Source organism: Sciurus vulgaris (assembly GCF_902686455.1).
Source record: "Sciurus vulgaris genome assembly, chromosome: 3".
Lineage (NCBI taxonomy): Eukaryota > Metazoa > Chordata > Mammalia > Rodentia > Sciuridae > Sciurus > Sciurus vulgaris.
This window is the reverse complement of record NC_136463.1, coordinates 154,828,752-154,855,711: the sequence shown is the minus strand read 5'-3', so window position 1 is coordinate 154,855,711 and position 26,960 is coordinate 154,828,752. Positions and strand designations below refer to the sequence as shown.

Genomic DNA, 26,960 nt, shown 5'->3' with positions numbered 1-26,960 from the left:
GGAACAAGACAGGGATGCCTTCTTTCACCACTTCTATTCAACGTTGTCCTTGAAACACTAGCTAGAGCAATCAGACAGACCAAAGAAATTAAAGGAATACAAATAGGAAAGAAGAACTCAAGTATCACTATTTGCCAACAGCATGATTCTATATTTAGAAGATCCAATAAACTCCACCAGAAAATTTCTAAAAGTAATAAATGAGTTCAGCAAAGTAGCAGGATATAAAATCAACGTGCATAAATCTAATGCGTTTCTATTTGTAAGTGATAAATCTTCTGAAAGAGAAATTAGGAAACCTACTCCATTCACAATAGCCTCAAACAAAACAAAACAAAAAAACCCCAACAACTTGGAAATCAATTTAACAAAAGAGGTAAAAGACCTCTACAATGAAAACTACGAAACACTAAAGAAAGAAATTAAAGAAAACGTTAGAAGATGGAAAGATCTCCCATGTTCTTGGATAGGCAGAATTAATGTTGTCAAAATGGACCATACTTCCAAAGGTGTTATACAGATTTAATGCAATTCCAACTAAAATCCCAATGACATTCCTCATAGATAGAGAAAGCAATCATGAAATTCATCTGGAAGAACAAAAGATCCAGAATAGCCAAAGTAATCCTGAGCAGGATGAGTGATGTAGGAGGTATCATAATACCAGACCTTAAACTCGTATGGAACTATAGTAACAAAAATGGCATGGTATTGGCACCAAAATAGACACGTAGACCAATGGTACAGAATAGAGGACACAGTGACAAACCCACATAAATACAGTTATCTCATGCTAGACAAAGGTGCCACAAACTTACCATGGAGAAAAGATAGCCTCTTCAACAAATGGTGCTGGCAAAACTGGAAATCCATATGCAGTAAAATGTAATTAAACCTCTATCTCTCACCCTATACAAAACTCAACTCAAAATGAATCAAGGATCTAGGAATTAGACCTGAGACCCTTCACCAAATAGAAGTAAAATTAGGCCCAAATCTTCATCATGTTGTCTTAGGACCAGACTTCCTTAACAAGACTCCCAGAGTGCCAGAAATAAAAGCAAGAGTCAATAAATGGGATAGATTCAAACTAAAAAGCTTTTTCTCAGCAAAAGAAAAAATAAATAATGTGAAAAGAGAGCCTACAGAGTGGGAGAAAATCTTTTCCCTACGTACTTCAGACAGAGCACTAATCTCTAAAATTTATAAAGAACTTAAAAAAACTTTACACCAAAAATACAAAGAACCCAATCAATAAATGAGCTAAGGAACTGGACAGACACTTCACAGAAGATATAAAGGTGATCAACAAATATATGAAAAAAGTGTTCATCATCCCTAGTAATTAGAGAAATGCAAATCAAAACCACCCTAAGATTTTGTCTAACTCCAATTAGAATGGCTATCATCAAGAACACAAGCAATAATAAATGTTAGCGTGGATGTGGGGAAAGAGACACACTCATACATTGCTGGTGGAGTTGCAAATTGGTGCACCCACTCTGGAAAAAAGTATGAAGATTCCTCAGAAAACTTGAAATGGACCCACCATTTGACCCAACTATCCACTCCTCAGTTTATACCCAAAGAACTTAAAATCAGCCTACTACAGTGATGTAGCCACATCAATGTTCATAGCAGCTCAACTCACTAGATTATGGAACCAACCTAGATACCCTTCAATTGATGAATGGATAAAGAAACTGTGGTATATATATACAATAGAATATTACTCAGTCATAAAGAAGAATAAAATTATGGCATTTATTGGTAAATGGATAGAGTTGAAGAATATCATGCTAAGTGAAATAAGCCAGTCCCAAAAAACCCAAAGATCGAATGTTTTCTTTGATAAGTGGATGATGATACATAAAGGGGTAGGAGGTGGCAAGGGGAGTAAGAGAAGAATGGAAGAATTTTGGGTTGTGTAGAGGGCAATGGGGTGAGAGTGGGTGGGGGAAGGAAAGATAGTAAACTGAGACAGACAGTATTACCCTATGTACACGTATGATTACACGAATGGTGTGAATCTACATCGTGTACAACCATAGAAATGAAAAGTTGTACCCCATTTTTGTACAGTGAATCAAAATGCAGTCTGTAAAATTTTTTAAAAAAATTTAAAAACCCAGAATTAACTATGTGGCTTACAGCAAATATTTGGTGAATTTGTGCCATTTTACATCTGCAACTGGAAACCATTATAGGATGATTTAGTGAGTAAGTAGTTTGCGAGCTAGATACTAAGTTAGTTGTACTAAAGCACTGTGGTTAAGGCAGCTGCTGCCTGAACAAAAGCCATCTTCAAGTGCTTGGCAATGAACTGACCTCCCTTCCAGCCTCCTTTTTCTTGGCTGAGGGCCCTTGTCTGTCTTGCCTTGCTTCCCTTCAGAGTGAGATTCCTGTGGGATGCTGGAGGGAGGGAGCAGCTACCTGAAGGAGAGGGTGTGTCCCTGCCTGTGTCCACTGGGAGATGCACAGTTATGGCCCTTGGCCTTTCTAATGATGCATGCTTCGGGGGAGGCCTCCATAAGGGCCCAGCCTCTTCTGTTTCTGGTTCTGACTCAGGATATGGAGCACCTAGGAGACAAAGAGAAAGTCAAGTTGTAGTAGATGGCCATTGTTTTTTGCCAGGAATCTCTTCTTTTGGGGGACCCATCCCTCCTCTGCTCATGCCACGTGCTTTGGGTGGAGCCGTGTCCACTCCCTGACTCTAGGGTTGGGCATGTGCCTACACCCTGGATTGCGGGAGGACATTTCTGCCTTGGCCACAGTGATTAGTTCTGGGGGGAGGGGTGTGTGCGTGTGTGGGATGCCTGGGGTGGGGGTGGGGGGAGCATGATCGAACGCTGGCCAATCAGAGGCAATTTTGGCCCTTCAGCAAGACCTTTAAAGAGCCCTGTAGTTTTTAAATGATAGACTGACACAATACCTTCATTTGTTCATTTGTTTTTATGTGGTGCTGAGGATGGAGCCTAGTGCCTCATATGTGCTAGGTGAGCGCTCTGCGCTGAGCCACAGCCCAGCCCCTGCCAGTCTTTAATAGAGGTTAGCAGGTAGGACGGTAGCATGGAATGCAGGAGGACGTCTTTGTTACCACATAGCCGGAGCCCACTTGAAAAGAGAAGATACCGGCCCTGAGAGACTTAGCCAAGAACTGCCCAGATGATATTTTCTGGTGTGGATCCAACTTGTTCTGGTGTTATGGGCCAAACTATATGTGCCTTGACCAAACTCCATTATACTCTGAGACCCCATTTCTTATAAGAAATGCTTCTCCCATGAGAAAACCCTGCCTCTGCCACCTCCTGCTAAACTCACCTGTTTGGTAACACATATGGGTTAAAGAATGTTTCTGTTAGTCTTATACAATGTATTATTAAGAAATGCATTTGTAAGATGTTTTCCCTTTAATTCCCATTTTTCTCCGGCAGTGTACTGTACCCTGAACTGGGTCATTCTGACCCACTTCTTACATTGCTATGGTTTTGACTTACTGGTAGGTTGTGGGTTTTGGCTATAAAAAAGATTCCCTACCTTCTGCAAGGGGTTGAAGTTTGCAGAGGGGATTTGCTTGCTGCCCTTCCAATCTGTGAGCGAATAAAGTTTCACGTCCTGCTTCAAGACTGAGCCCATGATTTATTTCAAATGCACCACAACACTGGGTCCTGCCTGCCTTCCTCCTTCCTTCCTTTTCCTTCCAATGCAGTAGGCTTGAGGTAGGCTTCTGATCCTACTAACTGAAGGAGTCCTCCTTGGGAAGTTCCTCTTGTAAAGGAAAGAAGAACTAATGGATTTACTTTCTTAATACTCTATTCCTCTTTTCCACTTGACAGTGTGTTATAAGCTCAGTGTACCTGAGCTCTAAGAATCTGGTTCATGACGGCCTAGTGCTCCTCCTAATCTTCTTGTCAGGGTCACCGTGGAAAACCACCAGATTTAACCCACTCTTGTGGACAGTCTTTTTTCTGTTCATGTTAAGTATGTCATTTGTTTGCTGTTTTGACACCTGGAGCCTCTTGACCCTGGACAGACTGTCCCTCCCGAGGATAGCCAATTCCTAGAGAAAGTAAATGACTTGCCTGGGAGGCTATCTGGCACATGTAAACCAACCAATCCAGAGTCCTTAACACCCAATTACCTCCTTTATTGAGCTCTTATCCTTCTGGGTCACTATCTCCTTGCCCTAATCACCCCAGAGTCAGTACCAGACAACCAGGGATAGTCCTTATGCCCAGGGGCCCACTGGATTAGTCAAAGTAGCCAGTCCTAAATTTGCTTAGCCTGTTTATTCTGCCTTGCACATTCCTTCTGTAAAAGTCATAATAAAGACACTTGACCATGCTTCCACCCCCTTTCTGCCTCCTGACCAACCCTGGTGCTTCCCTATGTAGCCCTGCGCGTCCTGGCATGCCCACTTCTCTTGGAACCATGAGTAACAAACCATCTTCTTAGTGCAATTAATTGTCTTCTGATCCGCTGGCCTCATCATACCTGAATAATAGTGAGACCTACATTTAGACAGCACTGTGCTGTTGTGCAGTCATTGTTGTTGGAAGGAGCTTTTTTTTTTTTTTTTTTTTTTAAGTAAAATCTACATACAGAGAAAGGCTCAGGACTCAAGTATGCATTTCAATGAGTTTTGACAAGTGTATCCATCTATACAACCAACCAAGATTCAGGCATTTTCATCATTCCAGAAAGTTCTCTTATGATCCCTTCCATTGGCTGATCTTTTATCCTCAACAGTTAGACATTCTTCACAGTGAGAATTCTAAACAGCCTTAGAAGAAAATGGCCAGGAGTCAAAACTCTCTAAGCAATCACTGGCAGTGTCTGATGAAGCTTCTAGAAAACTCAGAACCCCTCAAAATTGGAGTCCCCTTTGCCTTAGACTGTGGAGCAAAGTCCCAGAAGCAAGACCCTCTTTTAGGTAAGTGTACTATAGAATGGCTTAGGAAGGTCAGAAAGAATTTCTCCTCATGACAGAGTGAGAAGTTACCTAGACCGCCTTCAAAAAACCTTCCTAAGTTCCCTGATGGAACTGATCTTGCCCATATCGTCTTAGAACTTTGCTGAGAAGCACAGAATCTCTGCCCTGAGAAGGATCGTAGAAGTCATCTGTTATGTTAAAATCATGAAAATGACTTTTTGGACAAATTTTATCTTTCTTTTATAAAATGAAGGCTCAAGGATCCAAGAATTCCTTTTATCTTGACTACCAGGAAACTCAACTCGATTCAGTTGTTACCTAAAGCAATAACTTCATCCCAGATGTAGAATGACATCTATTTTCTGCTCCTTCTGACCTTGTTTTTAAAAACAATTTCAGTTTGAATCGTCTCATTTTGTATTGCATTTTTTTTTTTCAAGCTGCCTAAAAATTCCTGCAGATGTACAACACCTGCGGGGCACTGGACTTGTTTGTGGGCACGCCTGCCTTTGTGCCCCCCTGTGCTTCAGTAAAGTGCACCAGTTAATGAAGGACTCAAGTATTTTTAAAATTGAATTAAATGTGACCAGAAGAGACCCAATTCTAGATTTTATATTTATCCCTTTTACTTCTTTTAGAGAAAATTCTCTGAAGAGGATGACCCTGGGAAGTTCAGCCTTGATTCCGGAGTGGGTTGAATTGGCAAGAGGACCCCAAGTGTCAGTCCTTTGTGGCGTGCCTGAGATCCCTCAGAATAAAAAGGCACCTACCTCTTCTGCAGGCTTTTTCTTTTGGTGGGTGTTTGGTGTGGAAATGAATCTCCATTGGGATGATGAAGAGCTCTGTTGGGGGTTCATTAGCTTTAAATTGACCCCTCAGGGGGTTGAGGACTCTGGCTGGTTCTTCTGAAATGGGAGGTAATTTCAAAGCCTTTGGCGCCTGAAAAATTTAAACACAAAACCAACATGGCAGGTCTCCAAACCTGCTGCCTGCAGGGGGTAAACCATATTGTATCTTATTGTATTTCTTGCTGCAGAAGCTGCTGCAAGCAGAACTAACCCAGCTCCTGACTTATTGGGGCTGCTTGGCTTGTCTCTTAAGAGGATGACATGTGCCCATTACTTCTGCCTTCGATTATCCTAAGATTACCAACATGATAAATTTAAAAGGCTTTGAGAGGATACACAGTCTTTCTTTCTCTTGAAGCTGGGGAAACTGATACAGATTGAAATGATATAGTTGAGACCTCTATGTAGGGATAAGGGGAGATCTCAACATATATTGTAAAGAGACAAAGCCAAGTCAGAACATTGTTTGATTTCAACCTTTCAGGTAAGAAGGGGCAGAAAATAGGAATATGTATGTGTGTTTGTTTACCTGTGTAACCTCTCTCAGCCTCAATGTCTTCCTCTGTACAATAAAAGTAATTATTTGCCAGATATGGTGGCACACACCTGTAATCCCAGTGACTCAGGAGACTGAGGCAGGAGGATCACAAGTTTGAGGCCAGCCTCAAAGCAAGATCCTGTCTCAAAAAAAAAATAAATAAATAAATAAAAAGGGGTGGGCATGTAGTTTAGTGGTAAAGCACCCCTGGGTGCAATCACCAGTACCAGGTGGAGGCAGGGGAAGATAAAAGTAATCATATTACCAAACTTTTAAGGCTGTTGTGAGGATTAAATGAGTTAGTATATACAATAACAACAGTGTTTGGAACTAGGATTATTTCTATGCTATTTCTGAGAGTAGGCTCTCTTTTAATTATCAGATTTTAATACCCTATCTTCACACTTACATGAATGTAGCTGAAAAACAATCACTGTGTATCAGAATCAACTAATTTGGCCTAGTTTCTTTCTCTTCACACACACAAACACACACATACACACATGCACATACACACACACCATGGTATATATATTTTATACATATGTCTGTATTTTATATATATAAATATTTACATTTACATGTATAACATATATATATATTTACATGGACAGAAAAATTTTATACATTTATGAGAGAGATAAAATAGGGATATTACAGACTCCCTTTTCCAATTATTCAGAAGTTGTTGAACATTTCACTTTTGGTTCACAACTTTTAACACATGAACTTGGCTCTATGAAATGTATATGGTGCTGGACTTCAGAGAGTTCGATTTCACTGGAGGAAAAAGAAAAACATTCTCATTTTTTCAGTGCTCAAAAAGAAAAAAAAAATGATCAGAAACACACATAGGCATCCTACATGCTTCGAGATGATTGAGGAAGGAAATTCTATCCAATTTATGCAGGGTAATGTTTATAATTTTGAGACATTAAGAAAATGATTAACCAAACACATGCACATAGGATCTTTATGCTTCTGGAGACCTTCCCTGTCCAGGTGCCTGTTGCCCACCAACTGCCCTTTTGTGAATACTGACCTTGTGCATTTAGTGTGACAAGGACTGCATTGAGAAATCTGTGTGGAAACTCAAACTATTTGTGTGCGGTATGGCTGACGAGCCAAGTCTTAATTTCTTTATTCTAATTAGAAATTTACACAGAGTGTTAATATAGTGGAAAATATTGCTCTCCTCTGTTAAACGAATACTTGGGTTGAGGGAAGAAACTCCTTTCCTCTGAGCCTGGCTTAGTTCCGGGCTGAGTCAGGCATGAGATTCAGGGCTTTCCTCAGACCTGCGGTGGCTCTGGCAGGTCAGGCCTGCTGTTTGCTCCTGGTCCAAAGGAAACTGGAAAGATAGAACCCTTCTGGTGTGAGTGGAAAGGTGTGGAGCAGCTCAGACACAGGAAAACTGAGAGACACCTAGGAAGACTGAAAACAGCAACCTTCGAGAGCACCAGCACCACCCACATGTCTGTGGCTCCTTCAGAGCCACTTTAGATGACATGAATCTTCACAATTAATTAATATTGTGGTAACTTCCATATGGACATAAGATTCCTCAAAATGCATCATCTTTTTTCATCCTTCTATCAACTCTGCAAGGTTGGTATCATTATCTAGGCCTACAGATAAGGTCACTGTACTTGGAGATCATGAATGACCTGCTCTCGTTCACATAGCTGCCATAGGAGAGAACATTCCAGAACCTATTAAGTGTTCCCATTCATCACTGGTGCCTCCAAATCACCGAAGACCCATAGAGAATTGCAAAGCAGAACCAGGCCAGAGACAGTCAAGGACCTCTCTGAGGAAGATGTTCTTACTTGATTTCTGAGGAGGGTTGATAAACTTACAAAATTAACCCTAAATTTGCAAAAGCAGACAGACCTCAATTGAGCTGGATTCAAGTTCTCCTGCATTTTGAGTTTGAAGTGGGTCAGTTGTTTATAAGCCAAATTCTGTCCTTACTTGTTTATAGATAATCCCTAGGTCCTTGCTGGGCACACAGTGTCACATGTGTGTAATCCCAGCTACTTGGGAGACTGAGGCAGAAGAATCGCAAGTTCCAGTCCAGCCTGGACCACTTAGTGAGCCTCTGTTTCAAAGTTAAAAAAAAGAAAGAAAGAGAGAAAAAAGCTCTGGGGATGTAGCTCAGTGGTAGAGCACCCCTGGGTTAAATCTCCAGTACTGAAAGAAAAAAAAGAATCTCCAGCCCTTTAACAGAACAAAGGATTCTGTTGCTCCTAGAGAGAGTGTGGAAGAGCATATGCTTTAAGGTATAATTGGGGACAGCTGGATTCCTTGAACTTGATGATTTTTAGCACTGAGTAAGTTACTACAGCTCTTTCCCAGCTCTACCTGCTGAGCTCTGAGCTAGAAAGGCTAGTTCTCTGTTGAGATATCCCTTTGAGTCACCTTGTTTCTAAAGTAGGATCACACACACATACACACACACAGACACACACACACGTGTGCACGTGCACACACACACGCACACACATGCACACACACTCACCTTTTTTCTCTTTGATTCCCTAGGGGTGTTTTGTTCTGAGTCAGTGGCAGATGTTATTGGAGGGAGAAGGCACCTTGCAGCAGAAGGCTCCTGTAGCAAGTGGCTGCCTCTGGCCCTGTGCTGTTTCTGTTTCGTATGTCCTTGTTTGTCTGTAGGCACAGAAAGAGAATGAGAACCTATTAGCTACAGGTATGGAGATGGACAGTTGACTTTCAACTTTTATCACTTTTTTTTCCAAAGGGAAGAAAGTCAGGAGGGTCTGGGGACTGAGATGGCCACGGCTTTGGCTGAGGCAGGGTCAGGAAGTCCTAATCTATCATTATCTGGGTTGGATTCTTGCTGTCTGAATCAGGTGATGGAGAGAATGGACAACAATAGTAACTAATATGTACTGAGCATTAACTATGAAAAGAGAATTATGTATTAACTCACTTAATCCCCACAATACTCATGGGGAGTATTATCCTCCTACTACAGAAAACTGAACCTCAGCAAAATTAAATCATTTGCCCAGGATTACAGCTAGTAAGTGGGGGCGAGTTTGAACCCAGGCATTCTGATGTAGAATTTGCATGGTTAAGTACCAGGCAAGGAGGTGGCCCCCCTCTGGCTGATATTTTCTGAGGTGAGTGGCACACGGAAGTGGCATTCATCATGCTGGTGTTCTCAAGCGAACTCTGCACAATTAGGTTTAACCAGATCAACTGGGCAAGAATCGCGGTTTCTTACCACTGACAGCAGCCTTCCTCCTGGGGAAGGTGCCGCCATAAAATGTAATGTGGGATCTGTCACTCAGGAGCCAGGAATGGCCGATGCGGGCGTGCCCAAGGGCCTTCCTAGAGGTTTGCTCTGTCTTTTCATTGCGGCATTCCTCTGAAGCATGTACGTGAAGGTGATTCTCCACTGACGTGTCCTGGGAAACGACAGATACACAGAACTGTAAACAGGCTGTTACAAAGCGACAGAACAGGTTCCTGTGACAGCCCTTGTGGCTAGACTTGTGGTTCTAAGGATGAAATTTGTTTTGCAAGTTGGGAAGGCACACGAAGTTGTGTATAATAATGAAACACTTTATTATTGATGACAGAAAGAATGACATAGTGTTTTCTTTAAAAAATTTTTTAAAAATGAAAGTCAAAATGAAGTGCTTATATCATTGCCTTTATCCTTTTTAAAATCTCTCTCCTCTCCCTTCTTCGGCTATGTGGCTCTTTCCTCCCGTTTACATTCTCCCTGGCATATGACCTTGTAAACCGAACAAGTTTATTCAAGATGGGAGCAGATAATGTCTATGTTGCTCTGAACAACTGTTATCTCATACCACTCCCCTGCACAGGCCTTTGAGTTGACAAAGCGTTTCTACATTTTAACTCATTTAATCCCCATAGTAACCTGGTGAGAAATATATGATGATAGATAGCTCCACTTTGTAGAAGAATTCATTCAAATTCAAAGTTAGTTGAATTTCTTTTTTTTTTTTTTGGTGGGGGGGGATTACTAGGGATTGAACCCAAGGGTGCTTAACCATTGAACCACATCCCAACCCTTCTAATTTTTTTTTTTTTTTTTTTAAATTTTGACACAGGGTCTTGCTAGGTTGCTTACAGCCTTGCTAAATTGCCAAGGCTGGCTTCAAACTTGTGATCCTCCTGTCTCAGCCTCCCAAGTTGCTGGGATTACAAGTATGCACCACCATGCCCAGTTCAAAGCTAGTTGAATTTCTTGTACCATGTTTAAGACCAAGAGCTCTTTTTCCTCGATAAGACTACAGGTGGGGTGAAGAGTCAAGGGAGGAGCTGTGGTTCAATAATTTGGAAAACCTGGAGTTAAACAAAGTTAGACTGGCAACTTCGTAATAGGATTTCCTGAAGTGCTCCATATCCAAGTGTGCCCTGTAACTTTCCTTGAGAATATGTATGCTGCATTTCCCCAATGTCCTTGGCTGCAAAGTCCTTTTCTTCAAGGAACATCTGACAATGTTCTTCAAGGAATATCCCAAGTGACATTTTGGGACACGATGAAAGGATCAAAGCATTCTTTTCTTCTCTGGAGGACCCTAAGAAATGGCAAAGGGGGAAGAATTCCCTAAGTCCACAACAATGGCAGACAGAGCCCATTAAAATGGTACCTCTGCCAGAGTTTCCTCTTCCTGCCCCGGCTGCTTCCTTAGTGGTGGCAAGCGAGTCTCCTGACCTCGGCTCTCTTTGGCTACAAAGTCCTGATTCATGTGTCTGCCAGCCCCAGCTTCTTCTTCATCTAGGTCCCGCTGACCTGCAAAAGTAGATGGTGGGTCAACCTATAACCCCAGAAATGGGCTTGATGCTCTTGCTGCCTCCAAACTGCCTCCCATCTTGCTTCTTTGAGCAAAAGTAGTCAAAGCCCTTGTTCCTCCTGCTGCTCCTCCCTTACTTCAATTTTTTCTGGTAGTGCTTCTACAGAAGTGGCTGCCAGTTGCTGGGAACAGAGTCGGGAGACTAGGGTAGAGATTTTGTTGACCACTGTTTTCTCATCTGTAAAATGAGGATACTAATCTCTTGCCCTTGCTTCCTTGCAGAGTTGCCTGGCGCTCACACAAGATAATGAATGTGACTGCCTGGGATTTGTGGATGTCAGTGGTGGGACTATGGTGCTGTGACCTGCAGCCTTGCTCTGTTGTCCTAGAGATGCTCAGTCTGCAGCAGGCTCTTGGATTTCCTGGGTGTCTCCTGGTTGTTTACTTGGGGAAAACCCCTTAGGTGTGCAGCAAGGTGGGATGGCTGCTCAGTTCTCTGGATTTACCCTGTCTGCAACCCTTGGGAAGGATCTGAGTCAAGAGATGACTCCAGCATAGTTAACAAATCTTTCATCGATGGTTTAAAGGGTCCTGAAGCTATTTTCATCACTTACTCAAGGTAGATTTATTGCTGAAACTGTCTGGCAAACCTTCCTTGTTTGGAGCCAAGCTTTAGCAATCCCTTCACTCCCAGCATGCAGCTCTGTGGAACAAAGCAGGGTTGTCTTTCAATCAGGGGCTCTGGAAGCCTTCAGGGGCTCTGTGTGAGATGCAGCGCTAGACTCCCAGGAGCTCCCCCTCTCTCCCCCAACCAGCCTCACCTTTCCCCTATGCTCCCCAACCCAAGCCGAATGCTCGTGAGTGGAGCCGCTACCCCTCTCCAACTCTCTGCATCTTCCCATTGGCTCCTGAAGGCTATTCTGGTTTGTGATGATGCTGAGAGAGTATTGGTGACCATGGCACATGTGCAGGTTCCAAAGTGTGCCCAGGTTTTAGTGACCCAGGGAAGCCTGAAGCCTGATGAAGCCCAGGGATTCCTCAATCTAGGTGACCCAAGGCTGCATTGGACTTGCTCCTGAGGGGACCTCCACTCCATCAGGAGTGCAGCACTGAAGACCTTTTGAGATATTCTGGAATGTTCCTTTGGGGTCAAGTCAGACTGCAGGTGCATCCTTCCTGGAAATAGATACACATCTGAGGGTGGAGAAAGTGAAACTCCAGTCAAATGGTCCCACACTCAACTTAGACATCAGTGTCTAAGTTGGAACACGGGCATTGTGGTAGGGCAGACAGAATCATCCGCGCTTTGACCACATCCCAGGTGAACTGAATACGTCACTCAATCTATGTGATGGAAACAAGATTTTTTATCTTAGCAAATGTCATTAACTGGATCCTTTGTTTATGCTTAATAGAAACTGATTTGTAAGAAAAGTACTGGAAGTTTCAGTTGTTGAAAGAAGCCCACAAAACTCAGATTCTCTGTATCTCAAATATGGGGTTACATTGGGCTAGCAATTCAGAGTTTTCAGAGAGCTTTTTACCTCTATCCTCTCCTATGATTTTCTACAACAACCAGGGAGGAAGGAATACAGACACCCCTACTCACATTTTACAGAGGGGCAAACCAAGGAGCCAGGGAACATAAGAGACTGGACCAGTGTCTTGCCACGTTGTTGGCGGGGTTAGGGGCTTGCTGCCAGGACTTATGCTACTTCTCCAGATAAAGTGTTTGGTAAAGAGAGAGAGGCCAAGCGGAGATAAAGTTTAAAACCAATTAAAACATCAGTCAGGGTTCAAGTTACAGTCTCTGAGCTCCGTTTACTTCTTAAAACATTGATTTTCTTTTCAGCCCCTATGATTATGGGTAATTGGGCATTGCAATCAGTTAGTAATTATGCTTAAAAAACAAGAGCTGGGATGGTTTATAATTAACATTTATTGAGCACTTACTATGTACCAGGTACTGCATTATCCCATTTAACTCCCACATATAACCCTGTGAAGTAAAGGTGGTATGGTCACCTCCATGTTATACATGAGGAACTTGAGACCCAAAGAGGTCATATAGCTTGGAGCTTGGTGCTAATGTCCACAGGCTTAATTATTATACTATACTGCCTCTGTGTTCCTGCCTGATTGTGACAGCTCTGTGGTAGATACCATCCATTAGAGAAGCCACTGATCTCTTAGGTGTACACTGTTAATTTACCCCTCAAAATAGAAGCACTGCAATTTACTGCCCAGTATTCTGGGATCGTAGGGCATCAAAGTCTAAGAATGTTTACTGGAGACAGTAGGATTTCTGAAGAGAGATGGTCTAGGCAATGGTGAGATAGCATGCCACCTGGGGAAGGGCAGTGGGTCCCCACACAGGGACATTACCTGGGTGGGTTCACCTCCCCAGAACATGGATTGGCTCACAGATTGATTTCTTCAGTGCCCCAGAATCAAGTGCCCTCAGGAATTTTGACTCACATTAGCAAAGTTCATAGAGACTGATGTATAAGCCAGAGTATTTTTAAAGAAAAACACGATTGCCTGACCAACACGTTTCATGTAGATAAATTGTATGTAGACAAGGTTATGGCCAGAAGTCTCTGGCACCAGAGGCTATACTCAAACGAGGCATGTGATTGGGATGATTGGTGGCACCAGGCTCAGAGGACCTGTCATGTTATTCTATACTCCCTAGATTCTCTATTTATCCTGGTCGGATCTTTTCCCAAGGACAGGGTTTGCCCTGGCATTGCCATTGTTTCTGGAAAATTCCTTTTTGATTTCAGAAAAATTACCTTTATATTATGTTGAGCTCTTGTTCTTTTCTTTTCTCATGTACCCTGCTACCAGCCAAGGCCCAAGTTTTTGCCCACTACTGTCCCCCCAATCATCTTTTCCCATCTCCCTTGCCAAAGGCAACTTCTGACACTTTTAATGCTTCCAGTTCCCAAGAATAATATGGACAGGTAAATCCCTGTAGTATGGAACAGCTTACAGACAGATCACAATGATTTTCTGTGCAGTAATCAGGTAGGTTTTGATGTGCCATTTCAGAGATGAGCAAACAGAAACTCGTGAGTTGCTTAAGATCCTCCATCTTGTAAATGAGAGAACAACAATTGCAATACTGATTTCTGGCTCTAAAACCAATTTTTTTCCCCATATGATATTGCTAGAAAATAATCAAAGGATTAAAGACTATTCAAGTAGAACAGACCTAAGAAATTATCTAAAATCTAGAGTCTATACCTGCCCTGCTCAATACAGCACAGTAACCACTAGCCACATGTGGCTATTTAGATGTAAATTAATTAAAGTTAAATAAAATTAAAAGCTCAGTTTCATGGTTTCAGTAGCTGCATGTCAGGTGCTCAGATTTAAGTGGTTACTGTATTGGACAGTATATAGAGAGTATTCCATCATTTCAGAAAGTATTCTTGGACAGTGCCAGTATGGACTAACACCCACATTTTAAAGATGAGGACAATGGAACATAGAATCCCTAGATCATATTTTGGGAAAATCCATTTTAAGGTGTTAAAATCCAAATGTTTGAGAACTAGTCCCCAAAGCAACATGTACCTTGTTTAAAAGATTTTTCTTGTTGAATCCAAAATGGAGGGAAGACAGGCAGGAGATGGTATTTTGGGGGCACACCTGAAAGATCCTGTTGTGGCCTGAGACTCTTTGGCACATTAAGTTGACTGTCCTGAAGCAGCACAGAATCCTTGATGTGTCCTGAAGGACAAGTCAGGAGTTATTGGTAGAAATATGGTCTCTGATCTAGAGTTTTGAAGATAACAATTTCCCCCTACTTGCACTAGTCTTGGCTTTGGGTAATGCCCATAAAGGAAGACAATGAGAAGATAAGAGGGATTAAGAAATCAGATTGAGCCTACAGAGGTTTCACTATTCTTCTGGTCTTATGCTACAAGTATGTTTTTTCTACTTCACCATTCCCAAGAACTGGGTCTTCCTCACACAAGAAACATGGCTGTTTTCTCGGAATTGGGTGGAAGGCTCATTCTGCCTCAGGAGGAGGGATCCAACAGTAGTGGATATATCCTGCTTGCTTCTGTGGGCCTTCTCCATCTAGTCTTTAATCAAATTTTTGTTGAAGGCTTACCCTCTGTCAGGCAGTAGGGTGGATACAGAGGGACCAGTAATGGGTCCTTTTTAAAGACACTCAGTCTATTGGACAGACAAAGCTCCTTTGTGCTCAACTGTGTGGCCCTGAGTGTCACTAAGGATAGAAAATCACGAGTTCAGTATGGACTGGAGTTGTCAGAAAAACCTCTGGAGAAGATGTGAGCTTGAAGGGCGGGGAGGATTTCTCATAGGGGCAGAACGAAGGGAGCAGAGAATGTACTAGCATCATGGAGGCAGTGAGCTCTGAGATGGGAGGGGTGAAAGTGGAAGGGGCCATTGAGCAGGTGTTTTCTCACTAGTCTCACCCTTGTTTCTCCAGCTTGAGGGCCTGCCTTCAAGAGGAGAAAAAGTCATGGCAAGGGTCCCCAGGTGCATGTGTACATGAGCCTTTTCTTAGACCACACTCTTCAGCCATTGACTCCCAAGGAGGAGTCTGCGACATATTTTGATATTAAGAAGAACTTCCTTCCTTCCTCCCTCCCTCCCTCCCTCCCTTCTTTCCTTCCTTCCTTCCTTCCTTTACTCTCTCTTTCTTTTTGGTTATAGTGATTGAACCCAGGGGCACTTTACCACTGCACCACATCCCCAGTCCTTTTTATTTTGATGGGGTCTTACTGAGTGACTGAGGCTGGCTTTGAACTCACAATCCTCCTCCCTGAGCCTCCTGAGCGGCTGGGATTACAAGCATATGCCACAATGCCAGGTGGAGCCTCCATTCTTAAAGATGTTGGGCCCAGGCACTGGGGCAGAGAGTGGCCTGCTCTGCCTCAGCCCCATCCAATGATGAACACATCTTTGGCTAAGAGGCTCTTTCTCACAAGTGTTAAATAAATGGAACTGCCTGCAACCATGGGATTGCCACGAAAGTAAAGCCAATTATTGGACAAGCCCACATCTCTCATTTGGCTTCAAGTCACCACTTACTAGGGAGAGAGCTATTTTCTCGACTCTCCCAGGGTAAACCCATAAAGGAAAAAGAAAGCCAGAATTCTTCTGGGCCTGCTGTTTGTTGGTGCTGAAGAGATGGCAAACAGCAGAGTGGGTACTGGCAAATCTTCCAGCTTACCTCTCATCCCCAATAGGTTTGCCAAATAAAATACAGGATGTCCAGTTATATTTGAATTTTGGATAAACAATGAATACTTTTTTAGTCGAAGTACGTCTCATATATTTCAAGTTTAGCTGTGTGTGTATGTGTGTGTGTGCACACCCTAAACCTGGCCACTCCAACCCCCATTTCCCGTTTTTATTTTTAGACCTTTGCAGAGTGCATTTGGGGTCTCTGTTCTGCAGAAGGGTGTCTATCTCACTCCTAAGGGAGTTATGCTGGAGAGACACCATCTTCAAGAGGTCCTGGAGGACCTGAAATGACTTCAGATGAGGGGCTAGGGAATATTGGCAAGAATGTGGGGCTGAGGATACAGGGATCTGACTTCTGGCTCCAGCTCTGCTTTTGAATGATTTGGGACAAATACTTTCTCTGCCCCCCCCCCCCTTTTTTCCCTTACCTTATAAATAGTGGGAGTTAAATTGGAGGATCTCTGAGGTCCCTGAGTGGGGAAGTTTGGGAAGAAATGCTGAGGGAGCATTTGCAAGGGCCATGACCCTGATAGGGACTGATAGGCTACCAAGCTCAGGGACTTTGCTTTAATACACAATTGGGCCTGAAATCCTGGTGCTTCAGGTCTGGATGGAGAACACACCCTCCCACCAGAATGAGAAGTGAGGCAGCCTGGGTTCACCCCTCCATTCCGCCACTGACCTGCACATCGGAGTCTGTACATGGTGTCAAGGGGCCACGTTCGCAAGAGGCCACGGAGGTATCTCTTGGCTGAATATCCAGGCTGGATCTGCCTCTGGGCCTGGCTGGCTGGCTGGCTTCGGAAGTAGAGGTATGGTTGCCAGGCTCTGTCCTGCTCCCTCTGTGGGGACACCAGTCAGAAAAGAGTACAGCTGCTGAGCCCTGAGCCGCCCAGTGATGCAGGCTGGTTAGCACAATCCTCATCAGTAATCCAGTAGGCACCGAAAACAGATGCCTTGACTAATAGACATAAACCAAGAGCCTATAGAGCAAAGCCCTGAAAGGCCCCAGCAGATTTGCAGTTGGAAAGGGAAGAAGAAATGACAAACCCCAGACCCCATCTTGAAATAGAGCATTAGGAAAGGATGAAGCCTCAGAATAAAACACATTACTTAGTCTGGCCTGTGGAAATCATTTTAGTCCCTTCAAAAATGGCTCTGCACAATGGGAAAGCCAGGGTATAAGTGAACAGCAGCACTCAATGTTTGTAATATGAATGAAGGGACAGACAAGCCATGTTCATGTTCACGGGGAGCCTGGCATTTTGAAAATATTTGGCTCTGCTCTCTGCTGCATTTCATTGCAGCTAGGGAGAATTTTGGGGGAAGCTTCCTGCCAAAGTCAGTCCTCTGTGCAAGACATTGCAGGGAATAAATGTATACAACATTTTACACTTGGCTGGGGATTTACATTATACAAAGAACTTTCACCTCATTATAATCTTCTAAGGTAGACACTTAAATGATGCAGAAACTTCTCATGGAAGATGATCGGTTAAGCATAAGAATGGCAAACATGTGGTATTGTGTTGACACCTCTCACTTTCCCTTTGACCATGGCAGACATCACTAATCAATCATGGCATTCTTGGGTGCTGAACTCATTATGATATCAGAGTTCATTCTTTTGAAAAAAATTTTAAAAATTGAGACATAAATTATATATATGTTTATATATACATAGGCATAGGTATATGTATTTACATATATATATACATATACATACATATATATATGCAAAATACAGAACACTTCATCAGCCCAGAAAGTTCCCTCATGTTACTTCACAGTCTCTCTCCTTCTACCCACCAATCACCATTCTGATTTCTAGCATTACAGACTTTTTTTTTCTATTCTTGAACTTCATGTAAATGGAAACATATACCATGTATTTTTTGATGCTCCCTGAAAGTGATCCACTGTGTTCTGATGAGAATTAGCATAGAGATAACACTTATTTACCAATCCTTGGTTCAGTAGCTCCGCAAAGCAATAACAGAGACTGGGAAAATAAAGGGTGTCTTAGTTCATTTTCTGCTGTCAAAACAGAATACCCGAGACTGGGTAATTTATAAAGAACAGAGGATTCTCTCTCTCTTTCTCTCTCCCTGTTGAGGCTGGGAAGTCCAGAATCTGGTGAGGGCCTTCTTGTTGCATCATTCCTTGGCTGAGGAAAGAAGGGTCAAGGAGGATCTGTGCATTTGCACACAGGCACACACGTGAGAGATGGGTGGAAAGGAGACAGGAAGGGGGCTGAATTCATCTTTTTATCAGGAACCCACTCCCTTAATAACTAACCCAATCTCATGATAATGACATTGATTCTGACCACCTCTTGAAGGTCCCACCTAGCAACACTGTTGCACTAGGGATTAAATTTCTAACACAAACTTTTGTGGACACAGTTGAACGACAACAGAGAGTAAATGGCTCAGCCAGTTACCAATGGAGTCAGAACCAGAACCCAGGGCTTCAAAACACATCAGTGCAAAGCCTTCTGTTCTTCAAGAACTTATCATCTCGTCAATGGACCAAGACTAAGCACCACGAAACAGCTTGATGTCAAAGGAAGAGGAAATGACAGTCTTGCCTCAACAAGTGTCCTGGGGAGTAAAAACTGTGAGATTAGAGACACCAATGTGTTCATGCTTGTTAGGATTCAGTAAAACCTGACTCAACAGGTTTATACAACAAGAAAGAAAATGTATTAACTCATAACAAAAAAAGACCAAAGTTTACAGAGTATCAGCGTTAGCTAAATCAGATGTTCAGGGATGTGGAGGTTCAATGACTGCCATTCTACAGGCACTAAATCCCTTTCTACTTCTGCCTTTTCACTTCCGTCTTATGGGCCTGCTGAGCCTGAACAATGGACACAGGCAGACATCGAGTGGGTCCAGAAAGTACAAGCAAAAGATCGGAGAGAAGAGAGCTCATGAGAAAGCCTGGGCAAGGGCCCCAGATGTAAGACCAGGGCATCTGGGTTCCGGGCTCATTTTGCCTCACAGGAATTTTATGATCTTGGGCAAGTCCTGGAGTCTTTCTGAACCTGCCTCTAAAAGTGGAGCTAATAGCATGGTAGAGGGAGTAGAAAGTTCACAGGGTTTGGAATCAAATAACCCGGGAGAGTCAGATTTCACAGTGTCTGGCAATAATAGGGCCACATTATTTGAAATTAATAACTGTACAAATGAACAGTTCTAATCTCAACCTCACCACTTCTCAGTCATCCGAATTATATAAATACTGACATAACACCTACCTTTTAGGTTTGTGGTTTCGTGTGTGTGTGTGTGTGTGTGTGTGTGTGTGTCTGTGTGTGAGTGAAACAATGTAAACTAAATGTTTCCCATTGAGTGAGCATGCTTATGGAAAGGTGAGCGGGTCCTTCCTCTCAGTCCTCCTGGCCTCCCTGCTCCCTGGAGAGGGTCTAGTCTTCCAGCATTTCTGTCAGATCGTAGGGGGGACTGCAGTGAAGGAGGCAGGGCAGAGGCCTGGAGGTCCAGCCCCACCCTTGCTGAGGACAGGTCCTTGGACAAGTTAATCACTCTCAGTAATTTCCCTCAGTGTCCTCAGTGTAAGTATTAAATGAGGTGTGGTGTATAGAGTATATGCTCAATACTTAGCACATAATAAGCTGTCAACAAATACTAGGTCTTTTCTCCTTCATCTTGTCCCATGTGTGGAAGACTGAGTTGATTGCATAACGCTTGTTCCCTTCACCTCTTTTTAGTAACAGAAGCCCCAGTTCTTGTTGACAGACTCCCTGTCCCAGATACTTGCTTTCCCAGACGCCATATCGGGGAGTGGTCATGTGACATAGTTCTGGTCAACAAGACCCAAGGGGAAGCTTCTGGAGAGTATTGGCTTCCTTACAAAAGAGACAGCTGTGCAAGGATGGCATGCTGGCCCCTTTCCTTCTGCTTTGAACCCAGGTGTGATCTCTGGAATTATGGGAGCCACTAGATGGGGGCAGGGGGTGCTTTTCTGGGTGGATTCAGAACCTCATTTCCTTCCTGTAAATCTTTGTTTCAACTAGTTCTCTGTGAATGCAGCAAGGGCCAGTTTCTTGCAGACCCTCTGGTCCCTGTGTGGACAGAATGATGTGCTGTATGTCTGGACAGGAGCCCTTGTGTTTCTGAAGCACCTGCTTCTGGAACATACTGGGCAGCTTGTTTGAGGTGAGGGGGTTGCCAAGAAGAGTTAGGAAGCCCTTATCCTGGAATCTGGGCTACTTACTTTTTTTTTTTTTTTTTTTTTTTTTTGCTTAGTGTTTGAAAGCTGATCTCGGCCACTGTATTTGTTTCCAAAACCTGCTGTAGCAAATCATACACATGTAGTCCTTTGAATGATAAAACTGCATTATCGTACAGCTTTGGCAGTTAGAAGTTTTGAAACTGTCTCACTGAGCTAACATCAAGGTGTCAACAGATCTGTGTTCCTGCTGGAGGCTCTGGGGAAGAAGCTCTTCCAGGTTCTAGGGGACCCCTGCATTCTTTGGCTTGTGGCTCCCTCCTTAAAGCCAGCAACACTGGACTGAGTCCTTCTTGTGCTGGGGTCTCTCTGGTTCTCCCTACTAATTCCTTCTTCCACTTTAAAGGATCCTGTGATCACATTAGGTCACCCAGATGATAAAAGATAATCTCTCCATTCTAAAGTCATCTGATCAACAACTTGATTTCCATCTGCAACCTTAATTTCCCTTTGCCATGTGACCTAATATATTCTCAGGTCCAGGAATTAGGTATAGACATCCTTAGGGAACCAGTATTTTGTCTATCACAGCCTCTTCAAGTTTTTTCTACCTTTCTGGTTTTGGTCATTTTTCAAATGACACCCATGAAGTTGGTTGATAATGTCCCATCTCAGTGGACAAACTGTAGCATTCTAGCAACCCAAGGCCTGCTCAGTGTTCCCAAAGAGAGCAGTCAGGGTGGCCTCTATTCACTCATTTCCAGTGTGCTGAATGATATTTTAAGGGGAAACGAAGCAAGATAACAAGATCTACCGCTTAATTACAACCTCATAAAAGCAGTTCTGGCTGTGTATGGTGATGCAGCACATTTAATCCCAGTGAATTGGGAGGCAGAGGCAGGAGGATTGAAAGCTTGAGGCTAGCCTCAGCAATTTAGCAAGACCCTGCTTCAAAATAAAAAATAAACAGGTTTGGAGATGTAGCTTAGTGGTAAAGTGCCAGTGGATTCAATTCCAATATGAAAAGAGAAAAAATAAAAATTAAAAAAAAAAAAAAGGAAAGAAAAAGAAAAAAGAAAAAAGGTGTCATCTACATACAATTTTGGTGGGAGACTGGAAGATAATCGATGAAGATGCTAATAATGGCAGTTCAAGGGTGCTAGGCAAAACATACAAGTAATTCTCCTCTCTTTTTATAAAATTAAATTGTTTGTAATACGATCAGATTATAAACAGGAAATATGTTAAAAATGAACTACTTTTATGCTGCCTCCCTCTTCTTTTCCATATTTCCTGTCATTCCCCAACGTTACCCGAGGCCTAACCACCCACTCAGAATTATTCTAAAAGATAAAAGGAGACAGGAGGGAGCTGTGAAGGGATCTCTGGAACGGGGAGGTAAATGTGGCAGCAGGCGCAGTCTGAGGACGGCTTCAGCCTTCCCGGCTGCTGTGGCTGGCTCACACCTCCGCCACTCGCCACTCCCGGACCACCATCTTCGGGTTTCTTCTGAGCTGAGCAATTAGCGAGCGCTGAGGGGCCTGTTATCCCCAGTCCACTGTGTGTGGCTGCTTCTTTCAAGAGGGGCTTGCTTAGCCTGGCCACCTTCCTGACGTCTGCCGGACCTATGAATGCAGAGGAGGGGGAGGGGACCTCCAGCTACCTGTCCCTGCCTCACACCAGCTTTCCCTGTCCACTCACCCCAGTGCTCGCAGGACGGAAGGAAGGGGTGGGGTCTGTGTTCCTGCCAGCAGATATGAGTGGCAGGGTGCCGGAGTCCCCAGGAAGGGCAAAGCAGGCCTGGGCAGCCAGCTGACACCTTGTGAGCAGTAGGCCACAGTGGAGCAAAGAAGTCCCAGGACTGGCAGGCAAAGCCGCCCACAGTTCAGCCCTTACCCACTTCTTCAGGCGTATTTCTGGCCAGAGTCATACCTGTTGAATTGCCCTGAACTTCCTCTCCATCTCCCCTCCAGGCCCCCTCACCTATGCCTAAGAAGGCCTTTCTCCATTTATTTTTACCAACAGGCTCCTCTCAAATTCTACCTCCAAGAAGTCACTCCAGCTTTTCCCACTCAGATGTGGTCACATTGGTATAGGTAAAGATTTTAATAAAACTCCAAAAGTACAGATAACAAAAGCAAAAACAGACAAAGGAGATTACACCAAACTAAAGTTTCCACACAGTAAAGGAAACAGCACAGCAAAGATACAATCTACAGAATAGGAGAAAAAATTCTGCAAACTATTCATCTGAAAAAGGATTAATATCCAGAATATATAAGGAAGTTAAAAGAGTCAAGAACAAAAGACATCCAATTAAAAAATAGACAGATGATGTAAACAGACATTTCTCAAAAGAAGAAATTCACATGACTAACAAATTTATGAAAAAATGCTCATCCTTAGCTGTCAGGGAAATGCAAATCAAAACTACCATGAAGGTTCATCTCACCCCAATTATAATGGCTATAATAAAAAAGAAAAAATAACAAGTGCTGGTGAAGATGTAGAGAAAAGGAAACTCTTGTATTGATGGAAATGTAAATTGGTACAGCCACTGTGGAGAACAGTATGGAGGTTCCCCAAAGAACTAAAAATAGAATTACCACATGATCCAGCCATCCCACTGCTGAGTATATAGCCAAAGGAAGGGAAATCAGCATACCAAAACAGATAACTGCACTGCTGTGTTTATTGTGGCACTATTCACAATTGCTAAAATATAGAATTGACATAGGTGCCAATCAACTGATGAATGAACAAAGTGTGATATATATATGTATACGTATACAGGTATATATATGGACACACACATATACACATATATATGATGGAATATTATTTGGCTATAAAAAAGAATGATAGCCTATCATTTGCAGCAGAATAAATGGAACTAAAGAACATCTTGTTATGTGAAATAAATCAAACACAGAAAGACAAATACCTCATGTACTCATGTATGCTCTCTTCCTCATATATGGGTCCTAAAAAACAAAGAAGATCTGAATGTAGAGTAGTGATTATTAGAGGCTGGGTGGAGATGGAGAGGAGGGGAGATAAGAAAGAATGGATAACAGGTACCAAGATGCCGTTAGATGGAAGGAATAACTCTGTGGTAGAGCACTTCCCTAGTGTGCATGAGGCTGGGGTTAAACCCCGGCACCAAAAAAAAAAAAAAAAAAAAAAAAGAGAGAAGAAATAAAGAAATAAGTTCTATTGACTATAGTTCACAATAACCTATTATCTCTTTTGTTAATACCTAGAAGAGAGAAGCTCCAAAACTCCAAACACAAAGCACCAAGTAAAGATGAGGAGGTGGAAATGTCAATTACCTGATTTGATCAGCACATATGTATTGAAACATCACACTGCACCTCATAAATGTGTACGATTATTACATAGTAATCAAAAATTTATGTGACTTATATATATATTTTAGACAGTGTCTTACCTTGTCACCCAGGCTGGCTTTGAACTCACAGGATCAAGCAATTCTCCCATTTCAGCCTCCCAACAACTGATGCCCTGAGCCCAGCTTAATCAGAACTTTAAAAAATGTTTAAGGAGTAGGAAACGCTAACTACCCCATGCTTGCCATTATAAGCTATTTATATTGACTCATCACACATACCCCATAGATATGTGCAATTAAAATAATAATATAAAAGATCATTCATAATCACTAGCTTCTTCATACTTCCACAGCATATTCCTAAATTTTATCTCAACTTTTCTCATAGACTGCCTCATATCAAGTGTCACTGGGACACAAACTGGCCTCCTTCACTAGATTGGGCACTTCTGTTGAATAGAGGTCATGGCCAACCCCCATACACCCTGGCAACTTCTATGCTCATTCGACGACTGTTTGTTAAGTGTTAGCTATGTGTCAGGTATTGTTCTGGACACTGTCTACTTAGTGACTACTCACTAGTTACTAAGTCACTAACAAGTTCAGTTCAGTGGAAAGAACCAGTAATGTCTGTACTCACTACTGACCACCTGTGCCCTGAGGTGCCAGCGCCAGACAGAAGTCCTCTCGATATGCACAGCTGGTGCCTCCTGTCCCTCAGTCAGCTTGCTGGAGTCAGTGTGCTCTGGCACAGCCCAAGCCTTAGATACAGGGTGACTGCCCATTGTTTTCACACCTCTGCAGGTGTGACTGGAGCCAGCCTTGGGACAGCCAGGTGAATGCACCTGGAGTAGAGGTGGGGGCAGGGTGGGAAGGGGAGAGACCGCTGGCAGCTGTGCCTGAAAGCCTTCTCTAGCACCCACGTGCCTTCAGTCGCCCTGAACAAACACTGCCACTCTTAGCCAGTCCCTTTCTCTGCAGGTTTCATCTCTGAAATTCTGTATGACTAATATTGTCACTCCCATTCATCTTTGGCAACCATGTGTTCCAGGTCATAGAGAAGAGAATCTAAGGGCTGGGGTTGTGGATCAGTGGTACAGTGCTTGCCTAGCATGTGTGAGACACTAGGTTCATTCCCCAGCACCACATAAAAATAATAAATAAATAAATAAACAAAATAAATGTATCGTATCCATCTACAAATAAAAATGTTTTTTAAAAAAGAGGAGAATTGTGAAGTGGTCTGAATTTTCTCATCAATGCAATGTTATAACAAGTTTTGATTCCTGACCAAATCTTTTAGCATCAAAGGTTTTACCAGTCACATGTCACAAACATAAAGGTATAACAACCGAAATTGCAAATGGCAAAAAATTAAGCTTCAGTTGCTATGAATGCTCAGTTGACCTGGGTTTTAATCCTATCTTGTTGGGACTTACTAGCTCTGTGACCTTGGAAAATTTATTGACCTTGATTTCTTAACCTGTTAAATGGGGGTAATATAAGTAAATACCTTACATTCAAAATAATGAAGTTGGGCTATAACTTCTTTACTCACATAAAAATTAACTCAAAATGGAGCAAAGACCTCAACATAAGAGCTAAAACTAGAAAGCTCTTAGAAGCAAACACAAGAGTAAAACTTCATAACAGTGTATTTGACAGTGATTTCTTGGATATGACACCAAAAGAACAGGCAAAAGAAGTAAGAAAAGTAGATAAGTTGGACTTCATCAAAATTAAAAACTGCATCAAAGACCTCTACAAACAGTGAAAAGGTAACCCACAGGATAGGAGAAAACATTTGCAAATTTATATCAGAAGCTTTAAGAACTCCTACAACCCAACAACCAAAAATTCAGTTCAAAAATTGGTAAAGCACAACCCAACAACCAAAAATTCAGTTCAAAAATTGATAAAGCACTTTGAATAGAGAGATTTTTCAAAAAAAGATGACCAATAAACTCATCGAAAGATGCTCAATGTCACCCACTACTAGGGAGAGGCAAATCAAAGTAGTAGCTTGAGATATTACTTCATACCAGTTAAGATAACTGGTATAGGATAACTTCTATAGAATTTAAAAGAGAGAAAAAAGAAAACAGAAAACCAGTGTTGGTGAGGAGGTGGAGCCAGTCCCTTTCTCTGCAGGTTTCATCTCTGAAATTCTGTATGAATAATATTCTCACTCCCATTTATCTTTGGCAACCATGTGTCCCAGGTCATAGAGAAGAGAATCTAAGGGCTGGGGTTGTGGCTCACTGGTACATGCTAGAGTGCATGTGCTCTGCTGGTGGGAATGTGAAAGGGGGGAAAGCAGTACAGTGGATCTTGAAAAAGTTAAAAATAGAATTACTACATTATCCAGCAACTCCATTTCTGGATATATACAGAGAGGAACTGAAAGCAAGAACATGTACAGAGAGTTGTATACTCATGTTCCTGGGGCATTGTTCACTATAGCCAAAGTGTGAAAGCAACCCAAGTGTCCACTGATGGGTGAATGGTTAAACGAAATGTGGTATAAACACACAATGGACTATTACTCAGTTTTGAAAAGGGAGGAATTTCTGCCAGGCATAGTGGTGCACCCCTGTAATCCCAGCAATTTGGGAGGCTGAGAAAGGAGGATGGCAAGTTCAAAGTCAGTCTTAGCAACTTAGTGATGCCCTAAGCAACTTAGTGAGAACTTGTCTCAAGGGCTGGGGATGTGGCTCGATGATTAAGCATCCCTGGGTTCAATCTCTGGTACTAAAAAATAATAATAATTATTATTTTTAAAAGGCTGGGGATGCAGCTCAGTAGCAGAGTGTCCCTGAGTTCAATCCCCAGTACAAAAAACCCAAAAAACAAAAAAACAAAAAACAAAAAAAAACCACACCAAAAAACAAAAACAAAAAAAAAAAAAAAAACAAGAGATGTGGTGGGGGAGCAATTCCGATACATGCTATAACATGAATGAACCTCAAAGATATTATGTAAGTAAAATAAGCCAGACACAAAGGATAAACACTGAAGATTCCACTCATATGAGGCACTTAGAGTAGTTAAATTCATTGCGACAGGAAGTTGG

General features: G+C 42.5%; 1 protein-coding gene across 2 annotated transcripts in view; it reads right to left on the bottom strand.

The window, feature by feature from the left end:
- KIAA2012 overlaps positions 1–26,960 on the bottom strand; it is a 120,761-nt gene that overhangs the window by 85,111 nt on the left and 8,690 nt on the right. The window contains exons 3-9 of one of the 2 annotated variants that reach the window (XM_079130569.1): positions 17,024–17,183; positions 14,695–14,850; positions 10,969–11,111; positions 9,570–9,753; positions 8,841–8,989; positions 5,704–5,872; positions 2,329–2,580 (exon numbers count right to left, since the gene is read on the bottom strand). In XM_079130569.1, the coding sequence (XP_078986695.1) occupies positions 2,329–2,580; positions 5,704–5,872; positions 8,841–8,989; positions 9,570–9,753; positions 10,969–11,111; positions 14,695–14,850; positions 17,024–17,183 (1,213 nt within the window). The remainder of the gene's footprint in view (positions 1–2,328; positions 2,581–5,703; positions 5,873–8,840; positions 8,990–9,569; positions 9,754–10,968; positions 11,112–14,694; positions 14,851–17,023; positions 17,184–26,960) is intronic. The other variant, XM_079130570.1, reaches the window with a different exon arrangement.